At 33.0% G+C, this 20,652-nt stretch overlaps 2 protein-coding genes across 8 annotated transcripts in view; one reads left to right on the forward strand and one right to left on the reverse strand.

Annotated features, from left to right (window-relative positions):
* Positions 1-8,337: 8,337 nt before the first annotated feature.
* On the forward strand, positions 8,338-13,122 carry LOC125073736 (growth/differentiation factor 8-like; the record flags this gene model as incomplete). The annotated part of the gene is made up of 2 exons (XM_047684751.1): positions 8,338-8,886; positions 12,452-13,122. Coding segments are annotated over 2 exons (933 nt in total), but the record flags the coding sequence as incomplete, so codon positions are not given.
* A 2,290-nt stretch (positions 13,123-15,412) lies between these two features.
* LOC125073656 (latrophilin Cirl) overlaps positions 15,413-20,652 on the reverse strand; it is a 282,217-nt gene continuing 276,977 nt past the window's right edge. For 4 of the 7 annotated variants that reach the window (XM_047684574.1, XM_047684571.1, XM_047684572.1 and 1 more), the window contains 3 exons: positions 20,448-20,627; positions 18,499-18,792; positions 15,413-17,440 (listed from right to left, as the gene is read on the reverse strand). In XM_047684574.1, coding sequence (XP_047540530.1) covers positions 16,595-17,440; positions 18,499-18,792; positions 20,448-20,627 — 1,320 coding nt within the window. In that variant the 3' untranslated portion in view covers positions 15,413-16,594. Of the gene's footprint in view, positions 17,441-18,498; positions 18,793-19,488; positions 19,853-20,447; positions 20,628-20,652 lie in introns of all 7 variants that reach the window. The other 3 variants (XM_047684577.1, XM_047684576.1, XM_047684575.1) reach the window with 2 other exon arrangements.

A 20,652-nucleotide genomic window follows, 5' to 3' on the forward strand; every position in this document is an offset into this window, starting at 1 on the left:
TTATAACTATCAAGTGAAATTAATTTATATAAAAGTTTCCGCAATATTTAAAATCAACGTACTTCATTTGAACCCATAGACAACAATTTATATGCCGTTATATAATAAAGCCGTTATGCAATGTATACTTTACATTATTATAATTAAAATATAAATTCATTAAAATCAAAGACAGATAATTCTACGCACTTAGACTTCCTAGTCACATATCATGTGTTCTAACGCCAAACAGAAATACTAAGTCTTAAGTGCTGGTTTGGAGGGCGAAATCCAGTGTAACTACAGGCTCAAGGGACATACTACAAAGTTCCCAAGGTTGCTGATACATTGAAGATATGAGGAGTCGTTAATATTTCTTACAGTGCCAATTTCAATGGCAGGGGTGACCGCTTACCATCAGGTGGTCCATTGTATTAATTGAATATTCCTTGAGCATTTTATTTTATCCTAGTTGTGCCCGGGATTCCGTGCGCGATTGAATTTAAGTTAATTGGATATTGCAGCGTGACTTTATTTTTATTTTAACATAAAAGTAGCCTTAGTTACTCCTTTACATCAGCTATCTGCCAGTAAAAGTCCCTTCAAAATCGATCCAGCCGTCCCAGAGATTAACCCGAACAAACAGACCGACAAAAATTGTAAAAAATGTTATTTTGGTATATGTACCGTGTATACATAAATATGTATTTAGTAAAAATCGGTTATTTTTTTATTACAAACAGACATTCCAATTTTATTATATGTATAGAATACTTGTAAAATATTTTATCAGCGAAGATTCTGCTGATTCTGATTGAACGAATTTTAGAAACGCCTGAGGAGGAATGCGATGACGTATTCAATTGGCATAAATTCCTGGTTTTGTTATATCAATAACATGCATAATCAAAGTAAAAATAGGCATTATTATCGTGTACGAGTCTAAAAATAATCATCCACTTTTAGACTTCTTATCTTACGAACGGATATGTAGAATCGTTTTAATAATTTATATATATATATATTTATATGTTGTTAAAAACAACGTATATCCTCGGCCGAATATATAAGAGAGATATTTAGTATTCATTTTTTAAAATATCTTTGAATATTGCAAAAACTTTTTTATGCAATAGCAATATCGCAATTATTAATAATCACAATTATTATTTACATAAAACTCTTTGAGCAAGTCTATTACACATAGTCTTTTACAATATAATAATAACAGTCTGTCTCGGAGAACACGTAAAGCTCGATGAGTCCATGAGTCCTGTGTTTGATCTTTTTCAATTGGATTGGTTTGGAATAGGACTGTAGGTAGAGTATAGATGACTGATGATGATGACAAAAACGAAGGTCACCTCAAAACTCCCTCATTTATAAACAGATTTTAAAAAAGGCTTTTAGATTTGGGGTATACTTCCCATTTAGTCCCAATTATATTTAAATATAATAGGTTGAAAAAAGTTCGAGTGTAATTAGTATGGCCTCGAATTTTATTTATCAGAATTTTGTTCTGATTTTCTGACTTTGTTTTAGAGCCAAGATGGCTCAGCGGTTAGGACGCGTAAATCTTAACGATAGTTGCAGGAACAAAACGCTTTCAGCTCCACTGTCTTTTCATGCTTTATGCTTATAAAACATCTCGAGTTCGACGAGCTGAATGAAAACATCATGAGGATGCCTGCCACATATGGTCCATCATAAGCCGTATTGAAACGTCGTGGTATATCAGCTCCAAACATACGTATTCCTCAAGAGGTGAGGAGGCCTTAGACATTTACGGGCTGTTCCTTTTCTTTGAATTTCCCATTCAATCGTAATCGATTCAATATCGATAGAGCGATATTTTGTAAATGTTTTTTTTTTCATTTACTTGAATTGTTTTCTGGTGACAGATAGAGCTGGCTTGATTTCCGCCTAAAGAATCAGAGCTGCGATTCAACGTGAAATGTTGCTTTCTTGCCAACATTCCACTCGGTCATGATATGTATCGTAATTATTTTGATATTTTGATTTGTTTCTTGAATAATATCTATGATTAAATAATGTTTAATTACTTTTAGTGCACTTGAAATACATGTAAATTGACTTTCCGGCCAGATCCTATAAAATAATTTGGTACTTTTTTTTATCACAAATACACTGACAAACCTCGCAGTTTTTACGTTTTGTAATCGTAATGTTTCAAGTTATTTGTTACATTTTATTAAATAAATAGATAATGTCATAAATAAGATTAGCGAACATTTCTGCGTTTAGATGTTTCAATCACGCTAGAATTATTGGGCAACAGTGCGATTCTGTAGGAAATCACTTAACTTGAAACTTATTCATTTTGATACGTGAATCCTATCCTATATTAAATTATTGTAATTATAATAGACAGGTTCTCATATTACATTTGGACATTTCACGCTCGCTTTCTGATGTGAGTTTTTTCTAACAGAATACTAAAGCAGTGCTATTTTGTATGAACTCACATCGTAATTCAATCTGAAATCTTGAAAGTTGGTTTATGATACGTGTATCCTTTAAATGTTTCAATTATTGGAGTCAATTTCGCAACTAAGTTTTTGATACATCATGGTCGTATTCGGCGGTGACTTGCGAGTTTGTTCTTAAGGAATATATTATAATATAATATTTGATAGACAATTTTATGAATTTACAGTTATTAAAAAGAGAAGTCCTAAGAACCAGACAGTGAATAGAAAAACAAAGGACGGTCATATTATATAACTGACAAACAACAAGATAAATTGCTTTTCATTATTATTTATGATTTGACGTTTTCTAATACAATGACACATTTAAATATATACATATTTGTATACACACAGATAAAAAAATCTGTCGATTTTGTAAAACCAGACGTAAATTGAGTTTATTGGAACTTTTTCCAGCACACTACACCAGTGCCGGAGCACATTTCGTCACGACATACTTCAGCGTCTATATATTAAAAAAAATATGAACAAACATTCTTAACATATCCCAATCATATTTTCTAAAAGCATTTTTGTAAAATAGCCTTTTAAAAAGCAAAGATAATATATACGTAACGTGTATAACGTGATAAGTGAAGTGAAAATTTGTCCCTAAACGGTAAATAAAATATTATATTATATTAATTACGTTATACTTTTTATATTTTATATTTATTTATGCAAACCTACAACTGCAACTATACTTAAAACTATTCTAATACTAGAACATGTACATATATATATGGTTTAAATAATTTCCTTTTTAAATCATATGTGGCTATAAAAAAAATCCTTGTACTGAATTTCAGGCAACTTTTTCGTGTAATTCCGTGTGATTCCGCGTCAACGCGATATAGTAATGCACACATTTAAAACATCTGATTGTGCGAAAAATGTAGGTTATTTCGAGAAACAAGTGAGCAATTTATAACGATATACATTCGGACAAGGACGTTTCTCTGAACGAAATAGCACGTGTCACTACCGCATGGCGACGAATTATATGATTGTATTTTTAATTAAATAGATCACGTTAACTCAACAATGTGCGTACGGTATGATTAAAAAAAAAAAAAATTAATTAATATTATGTGAAAATCTTTATCAATATGACAAAAATTAAAAAAATCTTTATAATAGATAAAAGTTTTTAGTAGATAAACGATTAAACCCCCTTTTTATGATAAAACCTGAATGCCAAATGCGTCAATGTCTAGTTTTTTTAATTAGGATTTTTTATTCATATTAGAATAAAACCAAAAGCCGCAAAAACCTTAAAGAAAAGATCGTACTTATTTCTTAAAGGCCGGCAACGCACCTGCAACCCCCCTGGTGTTGCAGATGTCCATGGGCGGTGGTAATGACGTTCCATCAGGTGAGCCTCCTGCTTGTTTGCCCCCTATAACATAAAAAAAGTATTTTTATACCATTGGATGAGTAGTGGTCGCCATCGTCCATAGATAGATGTGAGAAATTTAAGTCATTCCTTCAACGTCAAAGTACCAACAAACATGAGATATAAGTCGTTACGTCAGTTGCCTTTTATCATATTTACAAACCGACTTCAAAAAAGGAGCAGGATCTCAATTCGACTGTATTTTTTTACCATTCAAACTAATAATCTTACTATTACATATAAGTATGTGAGTGTATCAGGTGCACTCATAACGTCCAATGGGACAGCAATTTCACAAAAATGGGGGGAGTTCAGGAGCAAAAAATCAGTATTACACCGTATTAAACCGGAACATAGCTTTACTAAGTATATATATTTGATGGTAGGAAATTTTATGAGTAGACCTTGCTAAAGAGTTTACTTAGATAGGTTTACACAAACATTCCAGCAACTTTGATATGAGGATGGAAAACCCTCGGCTCCTGTATGAACGAGCCTTTACAACAAATGCTGATTTTTTTGTATAACTTAAATATTTTAGTCATTTAAAAATAGAACAGCATTAGGGTCTTTCCGATATTCTCAGATGGTTAGATCAAAGCTACTATTTTAATTTATAATAAATTTTACAAATGTTTATTTTTACTACCAGAAGATGTTACAGTGCATGACTGACGTACAAATGTCTTCAGAAACTGGACATTGTTTACTAATTGGACAAGATTATTATGATTAAGGTATATTAAGATGGCACACGGACAAATCGGCTAATCTCTATATCCTTCCTTGGAGTTCAAGCTTGCTTCATATGAAATTACATCAAATTCGTTTCAGTGTCTTAGCCGTAAAAGAGATACAGACAGTTAGACAGAGTTACTTTCACATTTATAATATTAGTATAGATTTAATACACAGGAAAATCTATGGAATATTCTAGCTAGCTAGCTACTCGTCCCGGCTACACACGGGTACAATACAATTTATCCGGATAGGAAATTTGAAATTCTCAGCATTTCCTTACTATAATATGCATGTATAAATCTGATATATATAAACTTTCCTCTTGAATCACTTTGTTTATTGTTGAAAACCGCATCAAAATCCGTTGCATAGTTTAGAATTTCCAAGCTTAAAGACGTTGGGAAGTGACTTTGTTTTATGGTATGTACAGAAGATTTTCTGACAATCGTTTATCTAACGAAATGCAGAGTAGAGTGGCAGAGCACGGTCTACTTCTTAAAAGGACAGACATAGTTAAAAGGTAACTGTAAGACACTTGAGATCTATTATCTTATTCGTAATTACGTTTTTCTAGAGCGTGTTCGTTTTCATAGAGATAAACCTCATCTAATAAACTATTAATAAAATCTTTTATGTACCACTTCGCCCTAATATTTTATGATTAATCTTATTTTCCGGTTGCCTAATAATAATAATGAAAGAATCATTGAGATTTGTTGGGAAAAATTAATTGTATTTATTCACTTTTACATCTATACACCGTATGTGATTGAAGTTTACGAGCCTCGGATTTGGGTATATAAAACGTATTCTCATTGTATTATCGATATTCACAGTAGCATTGATCACTTTGATAAAATCAGTGATAATCATTGTATGTGCAAAAGAAGTAAGGATAAGCTTATAACGCGATGTTTCCGACTCCGCAAAGTCAATAAATAATTCTTGGGGCAAGGTATCAAGGTAAGGTAGGTTTTTATAATAAAATTCCGCAGACATTTTTAACTTTGCCGTTTCATAGATTTAAATCATTTGTAAAAAATAAATTGGTAAACAAGGAATATAATTTAATACAAGATTATATAGATGATAAAAAAGCGTGGAGTTAATGCTTGTTGACTTCCAGTCAGGAGACATAACATACATATATAATTGTATTTGTAAATTTACAATTGTTAAAACATATTAAACATATCTATGCACGCTCGTTCTCATGTTACAGCAAAGAAATTAAAGAGTTTGTCAAAATTCTTGAAGTAAATAAATGTTAAAAGGAATTTTAGTCTATGTATAATCAAAAATCATTCGAGCAACGAAATAGTCCTCTACCTAACAAAATAATAATATTAATAAAATGCTTCTGTGCAATCAAAATGAAGTTCTCCTGACAGAAATTCAGACTTCGCAATCTGAAATTGTAACTAAACGATCACGAGATATTATACTTTACAAGTGTCTGCGTAAACATACATATGGTACATAGGTACACTTTCTATCTCTTTTTATCCCCAAACTTCCATATTTCAATCGCAATCTGACATCGTCATCCCCGTCTTATCCTTCCCCACCACCATTACATTTATTTAAAGATGATGGTACTGTTTATTCTTTTATTACTGTTACTAAATACTAATAAATTCGTTTCTTTATTAAAGAGAATACTTATAAAAAACGTTATCAGTACTTAAAGGCACAATATGTTAATGTTTAAGCCAGACGCGCGTCATGATGTCACCGGATTACTCAGAGTAACAATAATTTTGCCCAATCCACGCAACTACACCTAGGTCATGTACTCGTACATCCGTAAATATTACGGTCAAATCGAATATAATATTTAAAATTAGAAATACATTGAAATTTAGGTAAATATTTAAATCTATATGAGACCAATTTTAATGTATACCAATACCTATTAGAAGAAAGGAAAGCTAGCAGAAAGAAAGAAACTGGAAGACACACACACACATTGTGATACTTATTGGCGATCCGTCTAAAATGAATATGTCCTAGTCCTGTCAACAATGTTGATGGTGTATAAACGATTATGTTGGCTTCTTCGGAACCATATTGGTCAAACAGAAGTACTGTTTATTGTTGTAGTTTTTGTTACTATACTTACCTTTGAAGGGTATTATGGTTTATCTGGGTAGCTGGAATTTTATACGTTACATCGTCTTGTTCTTGTTCATCGTTTGTATTGCTTTTTCCCGAATTAGAGGATGAGTGAGCTGGTGAAACTACATACAAAAATAATATGACATCTTAGACATAACGGTTGGTGGCAGATTGATGTTGGAAGGAATTATGTGAAGGATTATTGTAATGATTGAATATTGTGAAAATTATTGCAAAAAGAACAGATTCTGCTTCCTCTTAAGACTCTTAAAACACAAGATAATATTAGAAAATATATAATATATAAATATAATCTTATAAAATAATACGTCTTACAAAGCTAACTTTAGTTTGGTAAGAGATAGCCATAAACTAAATTCTATACAATGCTTTTTCTAATTTAAGGATCAACAAATTTGATGAATATTAATAAAATAAATGGAGCATTGATAGACTAACGGAAAGTTTTCAAAACTTAGATCATCTTCCATTTTAAAATATAACAGACAAGACTTGTTTCGGACAGCTTCAAGAGTGATTAAGGAAATAAACATATTCAAACTTAATCCTAAACAGTCGACGATGGATTTGTAAACACTATGTCAAAACAAAATAAATATCTGTTGGTACGCGTGATCACTTTTAAATAGTTTGCAAAAATTACGCCATTACTTCGAAGTGGGTGGCTCTGGCCTTCTGCATTGGATGAACGAACTCGTTATTTTTAAACATCTTTTAACACCTGCCCAGTTCGCGAACTTTTGGATTGGAACTTGATCAGATATAAGATTGTATTAGATGAGAATCCAGGAAACTAACGTTCCGAATATCTTCCGTAACTGCCCAATATTGCTAAGAGTTTATACTACTTTCTCGATTAGATCATTTTATATTTCTTATTTATATTAATGACGGTGGATCAAATGGGAAACATGATGGTAAGTGGTCCCCTACTCATACACATTGGCACTGTGAGAAATACTAACCATTCCTTACATCCAATACGACACCAACCTAGAGGACAAAAGTATTATGTCCATTGTAACTGTAGTGTTGCTTTGAGAATTATAAATATAAAAATCTCTTGTCTTGATAAGAGGGATCGAAATGTCGACATTATTTTGATATTTGAATGATTTTTAAGAAAATCATGAATATATTCTTAGTAATATCATATTTTTTTCTATAAGTGGAATATTTAAAATCAATGTTTTCATTTGTTTCAGGTCGATTAAGCTGTCCAGGATTGCCACGGATGTCACCATTTACGCACAAACAAAATATTTTATTTAATTATATTTTAATCAATAAAGCACAATATATTATAAAATATGTTAAAAAATATATAAGACCTTATTGGGGGTAGTTTAATTGTTTTATAGCATTTGCAAAATGTATGAAAGGTGATGAAAAACAGAACATGGTTATAGTATTTAGAGTGGCGGCTCTAATCACTATAACTTTACGAATTTCTGCTAAAGTCTGGATGGTGTTTGCAATGTTATTGAATAAGGAAACTACTTCTGTATACACGATTGAGGTCAAACTACTCATTAATTTACGAAAAGATAGAATTTTAAGGAATTCGTAATAACGTAAACGTTTAAAATCTTAAATACTAGCAAAATCAACTGGGCAATATCGAATTTGACTATATTTTACCCATATTTATTCATTGTACTGACAAATCTAAGACAGGTCTATAAAACTTCATACTTCTTAATTTGGCTTCTTAAAATTACAGATACAAGGCGTCACAACCACTTTAAGGGTCTCAAAGTGATCAACTTTCGTTTCACCAACAAAGTACTTCAGAACGAAGTCGACGAAGCAATCTTGAACCTTCACGTTCAGGAATTAGAACCTAGACATAATATTACCATAACAGATGATCATTTTACTATAAATCTTCAAGTGAATAGAGTAACTCGTAATAGTCAAGGGAATAAAGCGTCTGTACCATACACAGAGAGTTCGATCAAGTTGTCGAGGAAGGATTTGAAGATTGGGAAGTGGGTGAAGGTCAACGTGACGAATATGGTCGCGGAATTCTTTAGATTGCCGAGGGAGAATCTAGCGATAGTAGTGAGAGTACAAGACTCGAAGAATAGGATAAGCTTGGTTGTGCCGCATCCGAGCTCAGAATCAAATAATGCATTGGTGAGTGAACATTTTTTTATACAATTTATTTCAGCTGTGCAAATAATGTATTTTACCTCTAAATAGCAATAGTTTGTATTGCTGTTTTCTGCCACTGCTACTGAGTGTCTTGCTGATTCATCTCTGTACAATCTAAAGTCTGAACCGGTGATCATCAATGATGTCAAAGTTCTTGTAAAAGCCTTTCTTGGGAGTGAGTCAGCATATTTACAAGCACAATTTAGTTTTCATGGTGATGGCGAATTATCGGCTATAGGAATAGTGAATATGTAGACTTGTACAATTTAAAATATATTCTTCAGATTTAGAGAAAGACTAGCATTTGTAGTTATCCGATTTAGCACTTATGAATCTTTAACAAATATTGCGCGTTCAAACACGTACAAACCCTGTTGAATTTGCTTCATATGTGTTTACAACCCATCATTGCAAGGTGTAGTAGGAAAACCTCGTAGAGAAACTTGTATGTGTGAGATGAACAGTTTAAGTGTCTCCTACAATCCATATTTGATAAAATTTACTCAAAATCTACAACAAAGGAACAATAGTCCTCGCCCCAGCTCTGGGATGATTCGAAGTTTAAGTCACTTTATTTTAATGTAGAAATATTAATGACGTCTTATTATGTAAACGACTAACATTGTTGTCCAAGGGTAAATAGTTTAAATTAAAATGAATTGATATATAATGAGTTTTATAATCATGAATCATTACATTGTTCTCAATAAATTTCAATTTTAACATACGAGATAATGGCAATAAAAAAGTCATAAATTAAGTTTTTGAAGCTCGAATAATTTTTTCATATCTGGCTCTTTATATCGAATTGACCCATTAGCAGGTCAATATCTGGGTCAATCGACGTGATCTGAAGACGATTGTATTTATGTACCGTCAAGGAGAAAAGGCTAATGAAATATAGTGTACGGAGTACAATCGCGTATACATCACTTTTTTTCTTACGTATTATACTTTAAAGGGATATCATTGATTCCTTGACATAAAATCGCTCTTGACATACTAAGCCGTTAGTAACAGATATCGTTAAACAGTTGTATTACTGATACTTTTTACTTTTTATTAATTATTTTGATGTCTATCGTTAACTAGGCATTCTTATATACTAAAGATTTCCTGGGTAGAGCATTGTTGAAAACAATGGGAGCAGACCTTGTCACACAGACATGTTTTCTTTTAAATTTCTGAGGAGTCAGGATGAATTAAATTCTATAACTAGATGAACGCAGTCTCTTGCATTGCAAGGAGTAGAAATAACTTTTTACATCGATATAAATGTTTTCAAAGATTGACTAGGTATTGTAGGACTCTGTCACAATTTTTAGAAAAATAATTATTTCGCTATCAAATATCTATTGAAAAGCGACGGTCAATATTTTTTATTTCCCTAAATTAATTTCCAAGTGAAGCGTTAGGGCCCATGTTATAAATTGCGCGAGTAGCCCTCCTTTGCAAAACAAAAATCGTCTCGATATTGGCCTCATTACCTCAAAGTAAAATTATGTATAAGGTAAGCCAAATTTACATCCAAAACGTCACCACCGCAGACTTTTTTCCGTCTGTAGCTGCAGTATTGAATCAAATTAACTTATTTAAATGATTGACTATTGTAGTATCTAATGTTATATCGTTATAAAGTTATATTAAGGAATTCTGTTTTATCAATACTTATTAAGGGCAATTTACAGGTACAGTATTTTTTTATATTTATAAATTATGTTTTTAATATAAACAATGTTAGCTTTTTTACTATTTCACAATTAACATTGTTAACGTTCTCCTGCTTACTAACTGATAGAAATAACTCATTTTTGTTAACGAGGAGGAGAAAAAATTGACTTAGAATAGACCCCAGAGGGACCCCAAATTTACTGAAGCCCCATCTCTTTCCTTTTATATGAACCCTTTTGTAGCCTGCAAATCAGTGTTTAGTGCACATAATTAGTGCAAAAAACCCAACAGCAATAAATATAGTGACTTCAAAAAAATTTCATTATATTAATATCGAGCCCCTTGTAAATCCAAATTGTTGATTTCTTAACAACTCATAAAATGCGCTCCATCCATATAATCTGAGATCTAGCATCCTTTATCACTGTAGTTGAACGAGCTCTCACTTTTCAAATTGGAATGGAGTAATGATGATGAGCGGTAAAATAATACAAATGAAAGCGAAAGTAGCTCCGTCTGTCTGTCTGTTAATCTTTCACTGGTTAGTTTATCTGGCTAAGCCAACTAAGCAAGCTTGAACTCCACGGAAGGACGTAGGCTTCTGTTGTTATACTTAAAAACTATGGAAGCCACCTAACACTCGGGCGAAATCTAGTAATTAATAAAACTTAACCCAAAGAGATCTGCACCTAACCCTAATGTATTAAAATGATTGAAAGAAAGTTTTGAGGAATATTTTAGATGACTACGCGTAAAATGATCAAGGAAGTAGTAACAGAAAACGTATGACGTAAATGTGATTTGATTATACGAAGACTATAATTTTTTAACGCAAAAAAATGCGATAACCTAATTTAAAATGATTGCTAATTGCACTTAATTTTACGATAAAAACTTTTAATTGTCATTATTTAAATCTTTTTAAATAAGCATTTAAATTGGCTTTAAATTTGTTGCTAATTTTGCACACCTTACATTGACGGCGAAAATGAATTCTTATAAATTTATTATATTATATTTTGATACACTTGACTCTTGAAATATTTATTTATATTAGATAACTTATTTCAATATTTTTTGTGTATTCTTTAAGATATATATATTAGATATATCTCTAAATATAAAAAATAACATTTTTTTAAACAATTATATTAGCTTGTTTTATGCAAGTCCACCTGGGTAGGTGCCACCCACTCATTAGATATTCTACTGCCAAACAACAGTACAATCTATAATCTGGGCCCAAAAGATTCGTTGAGATGTAAATTTAAGTAAATAAAAATAATGACTATCGCCTTTCAATTTGTTTTTGATATTGTTATTATATTCGCAAAACACAAATGATTTTTCCAGATATTGTGACGTAAATACTATTAATACTAGGACCAAGCATAAAATTGTTACTTCGAGCACCCGATTACGCAGGGTTACTAACTCTTTTGTGGGGCAATTTATACGTTTTCAATCCCAGAAAACGTTCCAAAACATTCAATTGTAAAATTTTAAATAATCGTTAAAGAGCGTTTGTGTTGTAATAATTAAAATCACTTCTACATTGAATAAAGATTTTTGACTTTGACTTTAAGTACTCAGGATTGCTGTATTCCGGTTTAAAAGGTGCGTAAGCCAGTGTAACTACAGGCACAAGGGACATAACATCTTAGTTCCCAAGGTTGGTGACGCGTTGGTGATGTAAGGAATGGTTAATATTTCTTACAATGCTATTGTCTATGGGCGTCGGTGACAACTTACCATCAGGTGGCCCATTTGCTCGTCCTATACCATATACCACAAAAAATAATAATTGAAAGAGCATTATTTCCCCGCGGTTGCAGTTTTCATGAAATGTTACTTAGTGAAAACGTTTTTGTTGCAGATGCCATATATAGAAGTAAGCCTAAGAGACAATTCGCACAAGAGAACCCGGAGAATGATCGGGATGGACTGCACTGAAAACTCCAAAGAGGCTCGGTGTTGCAGGTACCCGCTCTCAGTCAACTTCGAAGAGTTCGGCTGGGACTGGATTATCGCCCCCAAGCAGTATGATGCCAACTACTGCAGCGGCGAATGCCCTTACAGTTTTCTGCAGAAATATCCTCATACTCATTTAGTCCATTTGGCCGCTCCCCAAGGCAGCGGTGGCCCGTGCTGCGCCCCAAGAAGAATGAGCAGTATTTCTATGCTGTACTTCGACCACGATTTGAACATCATCTATGGAACTATTCCTGGCATGGTCGTCGAGAGCTGTGGCTGCTCATAGCGACCGCGTCATCAATGATAGGTACCTTGGACATTCGAAGTTATTTTGGTTGTTTCTTCTTTCGTATAATTATTTGGGGCTTTAAGTGTAGTGTTCGTTTCTATTGTGATACATTCGGTTGAAGACTGCGAACCCTTGTGCTGTGTGCCGTGAGTGTGACTATGTACATTTACTACTGTAGTAACATCTAGCGTAAATTTCATTTCATCTTTCAGATTTTTAGATTCATACAATTTTGAATTTTATTCGTATTATGTAAAGTTGTTTTTAAATAAACTCGAATCAATCAACCATTATAATCTACTTATATATTTTGTTTTTATTTATGTATTTGTGTAGTTGATTAATTATTTATACTGTCTTTGTATACCTATATTTAAGGGTACATTAAAAAAAAAATAAGCATATTTTTTACGTTTTTATGTCCTTTGATTTTGTTTATTTCCTTAAAAAAAAAAAATACGTCAGGTATTTTCGATTCAATTTACTTTTCTTTTAAAATGGCATTTATATTCGAAATAAGATCTTAATTCAAATTTAGTTAGTAAGAGACGTTTTCAATTGTAAGTAGCAAAAATGTAACGCGGGCACAATATTTGTTTTAATTTGAATGCAGTATGTAATATAATTACATTAAACTTATCATCGTTCGAGCGTTGAACTAAGGAGCAACAATAGGATAATATGGTAATGAGAACCATACAGAGATTCCTTAGCAATCATCAAAGGAATTGCATAAAGGTTTATGAACCAACACAATCAGCATTGTTTTACATTTTTTTTTATAATATTTTTTTTGTGCCTGTGATTTAAAATTTCGTATCTTTTTAATCTGTCGCCTTGTTAGTTAGGTGAATGTAAACGAAGTGCTCGCCAATGACATTTCATCCTTAGACAGAATATAATTTAAAAAATAAAAAATATATTAAATGTAAAAGCAAAGAGTTTTACTTTACTTTTAAAAATACTTACCAACAATTAAATATAATCTGTTTTTACGTTGCAAATTATAAGAGTATTACAATTAAAAAATGATTCATATTCATAAAACATCGTTTCAAGTGTAAAAAGTTTTATGCGTTTATTGTCTGTACAGATTTATCATTGGTAGCATTTTTTTTTACGAAAACTATCAAATTCTAATTTTAAGTAGATAGTCTATGTAATTTGATGTATTTCTAAATGTAACGTATTTTGTGAAAATTTCTCTCGACATTGTTTGGATCTCGATCAAAATTATATTTTTTATAAAAAAAGTGGTTTTTACTAGGTTTAGCGGGTGGTGCTTAAATGTATGTTTTTTTTATTTTCCAGTACCTACCCATTGAAATGTTTAAGCGTATTATGTTGAAGGAATGAGAGAATATTTTTTTTTTTTTAATTTCGTTCGTAAGTTTTAGAAAAAAAGGTTGGATTTAGAATTTTTCAAAATTGGATCTCATTTTGAGGCAACCGTTTAACTAAATGCCTTGTAATAGATCTCCTGTCGCTTTTGAGGTTTTTGAACTGCGTTTATGTAATGTTTCTTTACAAACATTTTAGCAATAAGTTACCGTTCCGTATATCCGTAACACGATAAATATTGTCAAAATTTAACTAACAAACTCTTGTCATAATTGATCTATGAAATAAATTTTCAATTCATATACAAACAGTTTTGTTATGATTTATTACGTCCTTTTATTTATTTACTAGTATCCGTCGCTTGTAGGAGGGAGAGGGGGGGGGGGTTCTTAGGTATCCTATATTAAAATTTGAGATGACCCGTTGAGTAGTAACAACGTGAAAGTGTAACTAACAAATGAACGAAACAAATGATGAATGTATGCGATTTCGAGTTGTCACAGTTTGCCAATATATACTTGTTGCATTTTGTACGAAAGGGGCATAAATATAATTCTTATAATATTTATAAACTATTTGTATTTTGCCTTATAGACAAATGACAACAAGCGTACCAATTAATATGTATTAACTTGGGTTAGCTAAAAGCTTATTAGAATATGTTCTGGAAGTAGTTTTGTATGTGTGTATGCTGCTTGCTTATGGTGGATACTTAGATTTGACATGGACCTAAAAATTTATTTAATGTTTTAAAATTTATTTAATGGATATTAGAGTCACAAAAATGCAATATCATTTTATATAACATTGAAAGTAAGGTTGACTAGTTAATCAGAATTCAAAATAATAGGTAATTATCGCTTTTTTAATTCTCAACATCCAATATTATGTAAGAAAATCTTACATTCTTGAATATGATAAAAAGTATTTTAAAGTAATACGAAAGTCATCAAAATAATTTCTAGATAAATAACTTTAGAATAAAAATATGAAAAATATGAAGTATACAATGTGACATGTTGTTTCATTACCTGTGCTATAAAGGAATAAAAAAAAAAACATTGTTTCATTACATACTGTCATTTATAACAGAAGGTAATCAAATTTGAATTTGGAATGAAATTTTCAATTAATTTATGAAACAAAAATTAAAATAACAATGTGTCATGTTGGGTTTGTAACTTATGTTTTATCTGTGCCGAATGAGGAATAATAAAAAACATCGTTCCGTTGGCGGTCGTTCTCTCAGAACAGCCACTCTTTATTTATATAAACTTTAAATTATTTACACATTCTGTTTTTCCTACTTTACATTAATATACTCAACGTTATTAAAATACAATCAAAACAAAAATATATAACAGAAATAGACAAAGATTCATGTACAATTACATTTACGAAAGTGGGAGTTGGACTAGTATACCCAATTAGAAAAAATAAATGTCCCCACGTATTTTTTATCATATTTCTTCTAAAAGTATTTCATAAATGTTGGCGAAGATAAGATATATAAATAATTGTGTTACAAGAAATAAGCCAACAATTTATTAAATACTTCAGTCTAAATATATTGCTTAATCGATCCAAAATATACAAGAAATTAACGCTTCTTTTTTTTTCCTATTATTGTACCTGTATCAATTCTAAAAACAATTCCTTATTTTATAGTTGATATAAAATAAGTTCATGGCATTAAAACGAAACGTTTCAACGGAAACGGAAACAGTACGATTACTTTAAGTATTACACACTAGGCTAATTTTCTGAATGTGCACAACATCGAGTAGTGTCAGTCTATAATAGGTTGGATGGATTTTGGAGTTCCATTTAAAAGAGGTAATGATGCAGCACAATGTCCTCGAGAAAAAGCTATAAAAAACCAGCACAAGGTATGGCAGTGTTATACATTTGTCGAATGCGTAAAAAAAAAAACTTAACCTTACAAATGAAACATCACAGATTTTTAAACCTAATAATTAAAAAATGCGATATTGAAAGAATGCCATGATCTCAACCGAATCTCCGATAGAAATAGTAAGGTCACACAGGAAGTTATACAAATCTATTTCTAAACGCTAAGTATATACAAAATCGCTACGTACAGCGACACAAACGAAACGTGGTCGTAACACTGAAACTTGAGCCGTTATATTTAAAAAGGATCACAGTGGAAAAAGTGATAAACTTACGTTTTAATCTAACCGTCTATAAATATAATATATGTAATGTAAAGTCCACGTTATGGCAAGTTTCTACATAAACGCTATCACTTGATTGTGACACTAAAATTTCTATGCCTACATTCTTAGAAAAATTCATTCGCTATATCTGTACAATATCTGCAAGTCTTAAAAGTCATCGAAATCACTATCACTCGAAAATAAACGACACCGGCCGGATCCAAACATCGGATATTTAGAAACTGGGCTGTGAAACAGTTCTTGGGTTGCCAGCTTGGGGCTGGTACACGTCGTAAGAATTGTGGGGCTCCAAGTGACACACAACATTGTTCTCTCCATTGAGAACAGCTGCCAACGCCCTCATATTGTTTTCCTGGGGCTGGTGATATGGATGCATCAGTCTGCCGCTTTCATATGCGTGCCTCGGGTCATACGCCCTTTCCAAAGTGTCCCATTTTCCGTATTTTCCATAATGCTCTTGCTCGTGGTGATGCCTATCTCCTGGACTATAAGAGATTAAAGGTCGATGATCCCCAAAAAATTTAGAGCTGGTCGATCCGTGGTGACCAGGGTTCTGCCTGCAATTATCTGGTCCTGAATTATCATCAGACATATCAGACATAAGCGTTTCATTTCGTTCAATTTCTTCGTAAACAGGATCGTCCTGGATCACTCGAAACTCTTCGGATCCTCTTCTATATATCCTTCCTTGCTGGGAAGCTATCTCCGAATACGTGTGATTCACGTTCTGGCTCCCGTGATGGTGATGGTGTTTGCGTCGATTCTCATCCTTGTAGTGCTTACGAAATATCATTTCCTGGCTTCCAGGGGACTGCTGGGACATGAAGACGTGAGGATTTCTAAAATCGTGATTGTAGCTTCTTGTAGTCTGATAGCCCTGTGAGTGATGTAAAGGACTTTCCTCGTCCTTTATCACGTGTCTTGGAGAACCAGGGGCTAGTTGACCGTCGCATTCAGGATAAGGACTGTGAATATGACTCTGCTGAGCCATTTGACGCGAGAGTGTGTCGTGGTGAGGTAGGGTCGACGCGTTCACCGAATGATGTTTAGAAGAAGTGTTCTGTGAATGAAAAATAAAAATGAGAAATTATAATAAATTTCGTCAAGTTTAAGTACAAAACTGTTATTGAAAATGTCAAGAACGATAGAAGCGACATCTAGTCAAACATGAAAATAGTCTAAAGACAGCTCAAATTTATAACTACCGAAAACGATGGATTTTTTGTTCTGCTACTCGGGTACTCTGCTCCGATATTTATAGCGTGAATAATATTTACATTTTGTATGATATGGTACTATTACATAATTTATTTGAAGTATTTTGTTTACAAACAAAAAATATAATGTATAAATGTTGGTATAGAATGATAAGAAAAATGATATTTTTCACTAATCTATAGATCTAGAAGTTATGTGGTTGAAATTCTGTCAAATCGACTTATAGAATTTTAACACATGCTTAAGTCATTTATAATAACCAAGTACTAAACACAAAGATTATTTCCTTCATATATGAAAATGTGATAGATTTCTAATGAATAAGGTATGACAAACAATACAACTAGATATCGATACGCGTTGTCGAATACCTAAGCGATAGACATGTCGATATGACGGATGCGCAGATAATGTAGTTTTATGAGAGTAAAATTAGAAGGAGGTGGGATGGGCTACTGAGTTTGTGCGTGTCAAGGTGAATCATGCAATGCACGCTATGTTAGGTTCCATGCAGTTAATTTACACTTAAGTAAGATCTCTTTAATCCAAACCATCACCTGAAAGGTTTCAATAAATAAATACACAATTTAATTAATAATAATATCATAATACATAAATTGTTCATATAAATGGAATATAATTAATTCTATACCTTGCTATATTAATTAATTTATTCTGCAATCGGTACATCACTAGAAAATAACAGATCATAATATCTAGTAATATTATAAGACCATGTTTATTTAAGACATAATTATATAATCTTGAATATCGACGTCTTCACAACTGCAAATATCGTCGATAACAACTTCATTAGACATTTTTCGAGGATACTCTGAGATCTTACCAAAGCGATGAAACTAATCGAAAATCACTCTAGTAGTGTCGCCCTCCCCTCACCTTCCACACATTGCCCGTATTCGCCATGAGCGTCCACTCGTTCGCGCCAATCGAAGCCGCCATTTTGTTCGAGTAACAAGATGGCGACCGCGACCGAACGTTCTGGTAATCGTTCGGCACTTCGATATTGTTTCTGTAGCTATGCATCGAGGCGATGCTGTGCGAGTGAGACGAGCTATGAGGGATGTTTTGAGGCGTTGGCGCGCGAGGGTTCCTTACGTCTTCGTTGGGTACGTATATCGGAGCGGTCGGACGCAGGTTCCAGCGAGACGCCTCGGGTTGTAAGTTGTAACTCTGTCGTATAGTCGGAAAGATTGCATAAAGATTTATCTACATACACTTACACATAATACATAATAATAAAATATAAAAAATATATTATAAATATTTAAGACCACGTGGGAAAATTACAGAAGATGCTGAAAGAGAAGACGTTTATCTAATAGTAGATACGACAGATAATCAACTCTATAGATAGCGTAGTTCAAGGTCATACGCATTGCGTCATCTAGAGATAGGATTTTTGAGTCTAAATTTATTATTCATCTGAATGGATTAAGTATTTTAATATATTATAAGCGATATTAAAATACTCGAATACCATTTAGCGGATGCATTACTACATTTCTCTAAAACCACCACACCACTAATTGTTAATCGTGATAGAAGTTTGTTAGTATAGTCATCTGAAAGCATTAGTTGCGGTTAAGAATTTTCTATATAATAAAATAAAACATTTCGACTTACCGTAGATATCAATGTCAAGCGAATTCATTTATCGAAATTCTATCTTTGACTCGGACATAAATAAATTGTTAGTGACACAGAAAAAAAAAACACAAAATATAAAACGTTAAACAAAAACGACAAAAATTGAGCTGTCTTTAATTTTAGTCACAATTGAAAGCCAGGGTGGTGTTTTTGGTGGTTTATTTCAAAAAAAGTAATTTATTGAATAATCCTATCTCTATATACGGAATACGTACGAACCTTGTTGGACATTTTGTCGGTATCCTTGCGGGTATCTGCCGCTGCCGGCGTTCAATGGGTTCCGTAGGTGCGACATGGGAGCTGGAGGTTCTCTTTCGGGGATGTTGTGAGAGAAATTGGTTCCAGTCGCATTGAGAGTGGGACCAAAATTGGTAGAAGGTCCGAAGTTTTGGTTATCCTGAGAATTTCTACGGTTTCTATGGGAGTGATAACTGTGAGCTGCGGCAGCGGCGGCAAGGGACGCGACAGAGGCGTTGTTGATCACATTGTTATTGTTGTGATTGTTGTTATTGACGACAACATTGAGATTGTTGATAACGACGTTGCTTGTCGTCGACGCTGACATGGACGTGCTCGCTGAGTTCTGTTGCAACAATATTATAATATAACTTTATCTTTTTTCATATCCCATAATATAAATAAAGCGTTTGAAGGTTAAATCTTTCACCTCATTAATCATACAATGGTATATTATAACAAGCTCATGTGTGTCTGCATCCAATTATTTGTGTGAAATTTGTACTAATTGTGTTTATTAAATGACATCAAATTACAACTAAGTAAATTAGATTTTAGATAGTGAACTATTATTTTTCACAGTGTATTTGTACCTTATTTTTCTTGTGAAAACACCTTTATACCATATTTCCTGATTGTCATGACATACTTACCGTAACAGCGAACTGCCTTCATGATAGAAGCGACAATTGCTTACAAGTAGAATATTCATATATTATTATTGGGTTGTTTAACCTGACTGTACCAATCGTGCAACTTACCATCATTCGGAAGTTTCTTGATCACCTTCTATGCTTTAATAATATGGACGGATACGGAACATAAAGAGAATCACTAATAATTGACACCCTCCGTCCATTACGGTCCGATTAGTGGTCTGGTCCGTCTACCAGTATTTACTTAACCAATATCCTCCACCCGCAGTGCGTGCAGACACTCACCGTGACGTCACGCGGGTCGATGACGTCGTCGCCGTCGGGCGGCCCCTGGTGGTAGCGGCGGCTCTTGACGGAGCCCTGGCGCGTGTCCACGTGGTTGGAGGAGGGCGGCGCGGCGGCCAGCGACAGGCAGCACGACAGCCACGGGTGGCGCCGGCACAGGCGGGCCATCTCCTTCTGGAACTGTAGGGGGAGGTCACGTTTATTG

The sequence above is a fragment of the Vanessa atalanta genome, chromosome 25 (genome assembly GCF_905147765.1).
Source record: "Vanessa atalanta chromosome 25, ilVanAtal1.2, whole genome shotgun sequence".
NCBI lineage: Eukaryota > Metazoa > Arthropoda > Insecta > Lepidoptera > Nymphalidae > Vanessa > Vanessa atalanta.